General features: G+C 42.1%; 1 protein-coding gene across 1 annotated transcript; it reads right to left on the reverse strand.

Moving 5' to 3' along the window:
* Positions 1-1,541: 1,541 nt before the first annotated feature.
* Positions 1,542-3,536, reverse strand: id3 (inhibitor of DNA binding 3). The gene is made up of 3 exons (XM_075448097.1): positions 3,105-3,536; positions 2,719-2,792; positions 1,542-2,299 (listed from the first exon to the last, which is right to left on the reverse strand). The coding sequence occupies exons 1-2, from the start codon at positions 3,402-3,404 to the stop codon at positions 2,739-2,741; spliced, it is 354 nt and encodes a 117-aa protein (XP_075304212.1). The 5' UTR covers positions 3,405-3,536; the 3' UTR covers positions 1,542-2,299; positions 2,719-2,738.
* Positions 3,537-10,733: the final 7,197 nt, after the last annotated feature.

A 10,733-nucleotide genomic window follows, 5' to 3' on the forward strand; every position in this document is an offset into this window, starting at 1 on the left:
GCAGGCCTCTCTGTCTGAGCCAGGTGAAAACTCCTCAGATGTCTTGTTTGGTGTTTGCCTACAGGATTTCCAGTAACTTTCGCAGATTTGTCATTTCAGAAATGTTGTGTGAACAGTGAAGCAAAGGTTAGATTTTTTTTAAGGTTTATTCAGTTCACGTAATTTTTCAAACTGAATTCATCAACAAGCTGCAACTGTTTGAATTCGACAGAATTTGTTTGTTTGCATCCATTTCTGCAGATACTGAAACCAGTGTGTTTCTTTTTAATTCAGAGTCTGATGAAAATTCTGACCAGAAACAAATGACTGATTTAGGAAAAATAAATGTATTCCTCTCCCTGCTTGGACTCAGCTGCAAATCACCTGAATTTTAAGAAGCCGATCTCACTAAACTAATTCAGTGAAATCATTTAAATTCTGGAGGCAAATATATCTGGTTATTTACATTTCTATTTTATTGTTCATTTATAGGATATTTGTGTGTATATATATCTTTGTGTATAGTTTGTATCGATTAAAATCCCAAAATCAATACATACCTAAACTCACACTAACAACATCACACTGACAACCACGCTGCACACTTACAACCCCCCCCCCCCCCCCCCAACAACTTTTCTTGACCAGGACGCTATTTTAAAAGAGATTTATATATTTTACTTTTTTTTTTAACCTAAAGGAGTCTATTTCCTGGTTAAATAAAGGTTGAATAGATTTGAATAAACTTGAAATAAAGCAAATCAGCTCTCACGTTCTTGAAATTATTTTTTACTTAATTATAAATGACCTTTTTCTGCCAAAAGTGTGCTGAGTGTATGTCTGAGGTCTCCCGCTGCCTTGAAAATGGATCTGGTCTGTTACTCGTTTTAGCCACTAGATGGAGCTGCTATTTCACTGTTCGGAGCAGTGTGAGGGTTAGATCTGGGTCATCATGTTCAAGTCTTCAGTCTTCAACAAAGTGGAGAACACAATTTCAGTTTTTTGTTTTATATATTAGATTTTTTTTCTGTTGTTGTTTGATAAAAGTTCAAATCAAAAGATGAGCTGTAAAATCAGAAAACTTCAGTGTGACTAGTGATCCAGATGATGCACTGATGATGTAACATACAAGTGCAGATTTCCAGATTAATCCAAAAGGTAAATTGAGTTGTTCAGCTCCTGAAACGAGTGCACATGTATTATTGGAACATTCCTAAGCTAAGATGACATAGTTCACGTGCCGTTCCGTGTCATAGTTGTTAATAACGACTAACTTTTCTTATCAACAGCCATGTCAGGTTAATCAACTTCTTCACCATGTAGGAAGTTTTGATTTACTTAAACTGGTTGTTACTCTTTCATTGGAAAAATAGAAACAGTCACAGGAAACTCCCTTTGTTTGATTTCCAACCACTCAACCTCAAGATTCATCTGAATACATCCTGTTGTATCAGCACTTTGTTGTCATCCAAAGCCAAAATGTCACGTCAGCGTCACCCGAATCTTCAGCCGCCAGTTCAAACTCATTCATCGTTTCCCCTTAAATACTCCACACCAGCCAAGCTGCTTCACATCATTATTTTTTATTTCATTACATAACATACATACAAAGCAAACTTACTTTATTATATAGAGTTTATGAAACCCATAACACCTTGTCTGTAGAAATAACACAATCCCTACAAACATGTATAATTAACTCTAGTATAGAGTTTGGAAGAAAGCAACGAAAACTCCCATGATAAAAATACAGACATCCAAAATGACTCGCACCTTACATACCCACAGCAGATACGTACACATGCCTAAATATGAACAGAATCCAGATCACGAGGAAACGCTGTTTTGGGGGTGATAATTATGTGAAGTGACACAAGGCTTGTAGATTGGTTTAGGATGGGAGAGGAGATCAACTCACAAAAAGTCTGTTTGGAATGCGTTACAAAAATAAATGGAAATAAAAGGGCAGTGTACCAATATTTACTTCTATCTATATGGAATCCCAGCTTTGTGAGGAAGACATACAGAGTTGGTTGCTTTCAGTTTCCAATCCTGGGTTCTGCTTTGGTGTGTTGATTTGTCTGTCCAGGAGCCAAAGAATGAGTCTCTGTTTTTTTCTTCTTCTTCTTTCTTTTTTTTTTTTGTGCTCATGCACTGCTGTTGATCCCCACTCATCTAGGAAACAGTCCGCGTTTTTCTTTTTTTTTCCTTTAAACCCTCCTCCTCTGTCTTCTCCTTCTCTCCGGAATACCTATCCCACCCTCTCTGCCCCTCTTGTCCTCTTGCCCGGAGTGAAGTGGAGACATGTGTTTCCCTGCACCTGCATGGAGAGAAAGGAAGAAAAGTGAAGTCAGATCTCTCCCTCCCTCCCTCCCTGCAGAGGAGAGCAGACAGACTGGCGCCTAGCATGGAACTTTCATTAACCCCAGGCAGATAGCAATGGATCCGCCTCACAATCACTGGCCTGTCTAATTGGAAGCATGGTGAATGTGGCGCAAAGGAAAAGCTTTTTTTTTCCTCTTAAACACATCAATGCTTACACGAGGTTTTACTTTAATTATTTTCACTCGGCTAGTTAAAATCACACTGATTTAGCAAATTATAAACGACTGATTGAATGATCTGTGTTTCTATGAGTGCATTGCCAAGACAGATGACCTTAGTATGTTTGAAGACATTTGCCTTAAGACTGTATGAGATAAGGAAGATCTTAAAATAGACTGAAGGAGAAATACGTACCACAATGTGTCATCTTTATCCTAATGGCACAACCGCCCTTCTTCTTTGGAGAAATTGCGAGTAATGTCCGCCGTCTGAATGAAGAGCAAGAAAGACAAAGAGTTTTAGCTGCTGGCACGATTCGAACTCATTTAACAACAGCCTAGATCTGAGATCATTATCTGCTTCTGCACCGCAAACGTTGTAGGTAGAATATCAGTATGTAAGCAGAGATGCATGCTGCGAGGGGAAGCGCACTGAACTTTACCGAATTCACGGAAAATGGACTTCAGTTCTGATCCGATTACACTCACGATCACACGAAAACAACAATCAGTAAAGGTCAGTGTCTGAGGATGTTGAAAGGACAAGCACGAGTCCAGCCAGCAGCCCACATCTCCCCTCACCTTTATTGACAAAACCATCTCCGGCGCGGCCGCGTCCTCTGCCTCCAGCGCGATCTGCAGGTCGAAGATGTAGTCGATAACATGCTGCAGGATCTCCACCTGGCTGACCGACTTGTTCTGCGGGATGCTCGGAACCAGCTCCTTTAGCTTGGAATAGCAGTCGTTCATGTCGCACAGCGCGCTCACCGGCTCGTCCACACACGAGTGTTTATTCCGGCTGATGGCGAGACTCTGCTCCGAAATGCAGCACACGGCCTTGTAGCAGCTCCTCGCCGAGCGGACGGGACTGATGGCTTTCATGGTGGAAATGATGGCAAAAGTCGCGGACTATTTGGATGTAAGCTGTACCTCGGTTCCCCTCTCTCTGTCTATCTCTCGGGTCTGCCAGTCACTGTCCTGAACAAGCTACAGTGTTGTGACAGAAGAGTACAGTTTTGGTTTTTATACACTGCGCGCCTGAAGACGCCCCCTTTCTCGGATCGTGTTTTGATTGGTCAATGTAAAAAAACAAACGCCATCTCATTGGCTGATGTCACCTTGTGGAAAGGCTGGGAAGAATGAGGAAATTAATATGGGATGCCCGAAGGAGATTGTCAGTCAATAAGTCAGCTATTTTTGAGGTAGTGGTAATTATATAAACCAGATAAAGTTTGGAAGTGTAGAAGGGCCCCCCCCCCCCCTCAGAAACATAAGCTTACTTTTAATTTAAATAGTTTTTAACTGAGAGTAACAGCACGAAGAACATCTGCTCATTTATTGATTTGACTTGTTTCTTTTCCACTTTGACTCATCAGTACAACAACTATTCTTTTTGTGGTCTTGCTGCATGTTTGACTGTGTTAAGTCTATCAAAGTAGTACTGTACTCCATCATAATGAATCTCTTTGTTGCAAAACATTCATTAAATTTCACGGGTTTCCACAGTTTAGAACACCCTGAGCTTTAAAAATATTAGAACATAAAGAACATATCAAAAACTTGTGTAATATGGGTAAAAGGTCAACTGAAAGCCAGGTTATTTCTATAATAACCAATTCAATAGCAGTCATCGGGGAGCCTATAGGCTGACTATGAATGTAACGGGAGTATACAGACCTATTCAGCCTCTTTGTACTCTTTGTTGGGAGTAATTAAATATGTCTCTTACTCCCATAATATTAAGAGAATGTGCGCTTAAACCGTCAAATCACTTACTGCCAAAATCTAACCACCTCTGTATGAAAATGTCATAAAAGTTACTTTTGAACAATTCCAAACGCTGCTCCCTTTTAGTTTACATCAAAGCACGTCCCGTTCTGCTCCTATTTGGGTCTTATTTTCCCCTTTTCTCACAATCCTGTTTTGTGGAGGAATGCAGGCCTGAGCCAGCTGTGTGTCCTATCCCGGCCCAGCTGTGTTGATCTAACGCGCCAGTCCCAGACATGCTGGCGCCAGCCTCCCGACGTCATCCATTCACCCCGACGCGCACTCCCCTCTTTGGCAGACGGCCCGCCCTCCCCCGTGAACCATATGAGGGGAGAGAAACACAGGCGCTCGGAGATCCAATTGGCTGACCGGTTCTGTCACTCATGAATTTAGGACTCTATCCACCCCCTTTACTCCACGCTTCTCTCCTTGAGCATGTAGTTGCACTCAGTGAAATGAACTGGTAAAAGTTTGCGAATACTTCAGATCTTTTTGTAAATGATGAATACACTCCAGTTTTTTAATGAAATGTGACACTTTAACACAATAAACAAACTACTGTTATCAAAGCCAGACAAATGAATAGCGGGCTAAATTACACTGTCCAGTAAAGGAAAAGTTTTATACAGTAGCACACATCATGCCACAATAGTAGACCTGATGTTGCAACCGCAATGAAAGTCTCACCCACTCAGAGGGTGTGAACTATTCCCGTTGTTGTGTAATGTTATTGTAATTATGACAAAACTGGCAACTGGTTGAGTAGTGCATTGCCTCACATGCAGCAACACTGGATTAACTATGACACAAAGTTAAAGCAACACCATCTTCAGTTTGGTCACAAGTGTGTGTAAATGCGAACGGCTGGAGCTACCCCAGTTATACAGAGGTTTAACAGATGTTCGAACCACAACTGCCTTCCCAATGTCACCCCTCTCACCTCCTCACAACCATTGACCCTGCGTGACAAGTCACTCAACAACCTCACTTTAGAGCAAACCATAATATTGAACCGTGAGACAGGACTTCGATCCAGTGCTGCTTTAAAGATATATTATGTGAGTGGCGCCGGGTATCCAAACAAGACTTTGACCTTAAATAGCTTTCTTAAATATGTCAAGAGGAGGACAAATATTGCTTCAGATTTCCCAGATCTGTTGGGAAAAGAGTTGCATTTGCTGACTTTACAGATGAAACTTTGACTGGGACAGGGGGTCAGCACAGATTTGGTATCGCAGGCCTCCACGTTAAGATGTAGAAATCCCCAATTTCGTTTCATGATCCACAGAACCTCTGTGTACAGATCCTCTGTACTTTTCAGGAATTATGGAAGCATTTCTAGGGAAAAAACACCAGCCTCTAGCCAAAACAGGGCCTGCAGATTCCAGGCTTCTCAGTGGGTAATCTGTGCGGAACACACACTCGCACCAGTGTGTCTGGGCAGGGATCAGGTGCTTGTCGGAAAGGGCCCGGACACAATTGGGTCTCTCTTTCAATGGATGGGAGAATTCCGAGGCCGGCGTCAGTGAGTCTGCCTCTCACCCCGCCCTCCCTCTCCCTCTCCCTGCTCCTCCGTGCAGCTGGACGCAGACAATCAAGCCATCAACAATCGTCACGCATAATTAGCAGCACCCCCTCCTCTTTCCCCCTCTTTTTCCCAATTAAATTTGATTCCATGATATTTTATTTATGGCCACCCCCGACGAGGAAAATATAATTTTATGACAGTAATCCTGAACACCAGCCCAGCTCATTAATAAATAGGTGCTTCCCTTGCCGCTGAAGGGGCCTTCACTCTTCCACTAAACTTTATGTCTCAAACACCTTTTCTCAGGACAAACAAACTGTCTCCTTTTATTTCTGGTAACAACGGGGCAGAGTGTGGAGTAATGAGGGCCATCTTGTGAGAGGAGACAGAGGGAGGGAGCAGGAGGAGAGCCAAACTGTCATGTGGAGAGCCAGTGTTGTACATAGAGGAGTATCTTTTTCATCCACAAGTGCAGGTCCATCATGAGGGGATAATTGAGTTGCAAGAAAAGCAGTGAAACTTAATTCTTTGTAATGCTTGGTGTGTGTATGTATGCGCAGGATTCCTCCTCCTCCTCCGCTCAGTGTTTTCACCCTGTCCTTCATCAAAGGGGCTTCAGTCTTCTTCGTCAGCTTTGACAGCCTACAGAGCTCGAAAGCCCAAGCTTTTGTTCCTCGTGACCTAGGCAGTGACATGACATTTTACGCACCCTGTTGTTTTGTATCGGCCAATTGTTATTCATCAAACAATCTCTCGTTGAAGCTTGTGCATAAATATCTGTCAAGATCTGCAGATGAGAGTGCACCTAATGCGTCAGGATATTAAATGACATGCATGTGAATATTTGATTTATTCACCCGCTATGTGCTCTCCGTGGCAACGAAGAGGCAATTTTTCTAAACGAGAATCGATATATTTTCATCTCTGCTGTTTAGGTTAGGGACACTGAGACTTGCTATACTGAAATATAAAGTCTGAGTACAAAAAATACACTAATTTTGGATACACTAATATTTTTATTCTAGTTTTCTGAATATGGGCAGAATGCATTAAAAGGGCCTTAAGATCTTTGATTTGCCACTGTATAAGAACCACTTACAACTGTCTGTTATAGTGAATGCCAAATGTCATGATTTCCAATAACTAACCCATTAAACAAGAAACAGCAGCATCATTTTACACTTTAGAAATGTGCAGCTGTAACACCTGGCAGGAGTTGGTCACGAGGTAACGATTTCTTCCTCAGCCAGCTCATTGTGGGAACTGTGCTGTTGATATTATCATGTTGTCAGGTGGCCCTGTCCGTGTCCTTGAATGTGAAGATTTTACTGCTCTCCCCATGCAGGACTAAAGCTGTGAAACTGTATAGCAGGTGGTACTCAACCCACAGAAGGCCATAAAGTCCATGGCCGCCACATAGGGGCAAAACAAGCTGAGTATACTGTTCAGTGAGTGTAGGCCAAGAGACGCTGCCAGGTGCTGGTCACACTATTGTTTTGTCGTTTTCATCACCTGACTGGAACAGTTGGTTTATGCTGTAGCCATCCAGTGAGGATAAACATCTGGCTGTGCATAAGCAAGGCCACTCTTGGGGATTGTTGCTGTGGCCGGTTGGTGTAGGCGAGTGTGATCTGATTAGTCACAACACCTTCCATCATTCCTCCCAGGCGGCTTGGAACAGGTTTTGAATTAAAATTTAGTGTGGTCATTTCGGATCAACAAACTGGGTCATGTAGAAATCTGTCCTCCAGAGCAAGTCCACTTTTCCTAAAACTAAAAAAACGAGTGTCTGCAGAAGCAAGGAGACAAAGTGGCTCGCTGTCTCCACACTGGAAGAGAAGAATCTGCAGTCTGTTGTGGAGCTACATTCTTGACTCTAACCAAAATCAAGATGCATGCACTAGTTTGTAGATTACTACCAGATGAAGACCGTGCAATTATTTCTACAAATGCTCTTGTGTAATTGCTGCTCCTCTTGCTGTTTTAGTTGCATGTGTGGTAAAAACACTTTAAATTCACTTGAACTAGAATTATGACCTTGCATTTAGGGATAAGGCCTGTCTGGGTCCATGTCTCATAAGATCCCACACAGTGTGGCCTGTAAATAAAGACTCTTTCAAAGGGGGATTCAAATCCGGTTCAGCATACTCCAAACCTTGGCCTCTAAACTGGGAATTTATAAGACATCCTAGACAGAGAAGAAGCTTGCAAGTTGCTGTGGAAGGAGACAACTAAAACATAAATAATCCAGTCCCAACATCTTTGTTAAGTTAGATGAAGAATTTTTTTGAGAATTTGGACTGGCCAGCGTACGCTGGCTGAGGTGATCAAGGCCAACTTTTTTTTCTAAAAGTATCTCACATGAGTTCATGTCTGTGCATCTGTGAGAAGGAGACAGAGACTGTGGGAGTAAGATACAATCAGGAAATTACTTTAAATTACTCTTGATTTTGAGTTGTCCAATGAAGAGAACAGAAGCAGAGAAAATTTCAGTGGTAAATGACTAAGTGACAGACTTGAGGGGAAGAGACAGATAGTGGAAAGAAATGCTCAGATTGTTGAAGAAAGAGTTAGACTGAGGGAAACAAAGATGTAGACGGGACTGACACAGTGGTGGCTGCTGCTGAGGTTCAGCTGGTCAGGCTTCATAAGGGCCAACGTGGTCCCTGGTGAGTATCTTTGCACCTGTGTGTGTCATGTGTTTCTAGGTCAAGTAAGTCTAGAAATCTAGTGACTTTCTCCGTCTGTCACTGATGCTGTATTCTTCTTTCCTCTGTCCTCCACCCCCAACACACATGGTTGCCACCCCTCCTCATTTCTCGTGTCTGCTCCTCGTGCTACTAATGAATTGAAGCGATGCGGACTGAGACATGATACACAGCTGATACCCCCCCCCACTCCTCCACACACAGTCATACAACCCTCTCCTAATCTGGGTCAGTGGTATCCCTCTTGGTCAACCCTGGCAGAGCCCTCCAGACAGAGGGGGCAGAGTGGGAGCAAAAAGGTCTGGGCTCTCAGTGACCTGATTAAAAACTCTTCGAGACACTACTAAGCTCTATAACCAGTCAAACACAAAACACACCCCGGCATAGCTACTGGACTGTTGACCATCCTAGCATTCTATGTCTGCACCTGCATTTCTCCAGTTAGAATGACTTATACTCTCTTGAAGGTGATTGTGAGTTTTCTGTATATTCACACCCCTCCTAATTATTACCATGCCAATTTCCTTCAGACTCACTTTAATCGTGGTGCTGTGATGTGAACATTATAATAGGATGGCCACTGCCATTTGGTAAGCTCTCCATTTGAGTGTGAAACCATCAAAAACATGGTCGCCAAGTTGACAGTGGTTCAGTATGTGGGAGATTTTTTAACTTCTCGCTGTTCTACCCTAACCCTGTTATACCCCGACCCAGACTTTAAGACACCATCCTCCCGCTCTGGGACCCTTTGCACCCCAGTCACTGCTGGTCTAATTGCTTACAAACCAAAAAAATCCCTGAAAGTCGATACAAACTACTACTCCTGAGAATAAAAATGTAAGTAGCACAAGCATGAGTCACTCCCAAAGAGAGTAACACTACCAGGAAATTCCTATATCTGTTTAGCTATGTCTGGCCTGTGTGTATTGTATTATGGACATTTCCTGCTAACATTCCCTGGTTACTCTGTAATTACTGAGAATATCCTAGCACCAGTAAGTTAGGAGTCTGGCCAAAGTGGATGCTCAAAGCCACTCCAGATTCTAAAAATGTTGCTTCCTCCAATTCCCCAGAATGGCCAAAAGAGGAAAACTGCCTTTGGAGGCAAGCTCTCACAAACTTGAAGCACTTAGGCTTAAAAAAGAACAAGTATGTCACTGATACAGCAACACAATGGAAATTATACTAACACACACAGTTTAAAAAAATGGCAATGGGAATTTTATTTACACATCACTTTTCATTACACATAGAGAAGCTCGTGAAAATAACAATTCTATGCTGTGTTCTGAGCCAATGAAGGGACTTCTGTGAAGGAGTAATATGTTCAAAATACTGTGTGCATGTAAGAACTCCGCTTGGATAATCCTGCATATGGAGCATAAGAAGAGTCTAACCTGCAGGAGACGACTCTACGAACCCATTTCTGAGGATATTTTTTGTAAAATTTCTAAATTTTTTATCGGTGGTAGAAAGCTGTTCTGGCATTTTTCAAAAATTGAGATTGGTATGCAAAATAAAACCATTGTTCCTGACTTACTCCCTGGATTTCAGAGACAGCAATGAAATAATTGAACAGATTTCCTGTCTGTGGCTTTTTGGACCAACTATGAGCTGGACAAAATAGAAAAAGATTCATTAAAGGCTTGGATCCTCCTAGTGAATCACCGTAGTTTATGAAATTCCATTTGTGCTGCTCAGGGCAACCACAAATCTCTTTTTTAGGAACAGTTTCAACTATGGCTAATTGATACTTTAAAAAAAAAAAAATACCCTTAGGGATTGTGATATAAACACACACCAGTGGCTGTGGATAGGGCTGATTTTTAATTCTAAATTCAATTAACATGTGAGCGGGACAAAGCAAATTTCCCTTTACTAAATCTGAATTAGGTTGAGAAGAGTCTGGGGTGACCTGACTGTTGCATAAAGGGCATCAGTAAATAATTAATTCCAAATTATGTGTTGCCATACCAGGATTATCTCAATGCACTGTGTTGGACATTCAACTGTAAGAGTACACTCTTGATATGTGTAGTTCTAACTATGTTTTTTGTGTTGGATTATCACATTAGAGGATCAAATTAACTTCAAAACATCCTGCCCTTTTTTTTCCTTATTATTTCTGACCTTGCTGTGCAGTGTTCAACATCTTGTAGGCCCTCACTTTATGGAGGTATTACTTAAACGGTCTGTCCTGGCTCCTGT

Source organism: Odontesthes bonariensis, chromosome 17 (genome assembly GCF_027942865.1).
Source record: "Odontesthes bonariensis isolate fOdoBon6 chromosome 17, fOdoBon6.hap1, whole genome shotgun sequence".
In the NCBI taxonomy this organism is placed as follows: Eukaryota; Metazoa; Chordata; class Actinopteri; order Atheriniformes; family Atherinopsidae; genus Odontesthes; species Odontesthes bonariensis.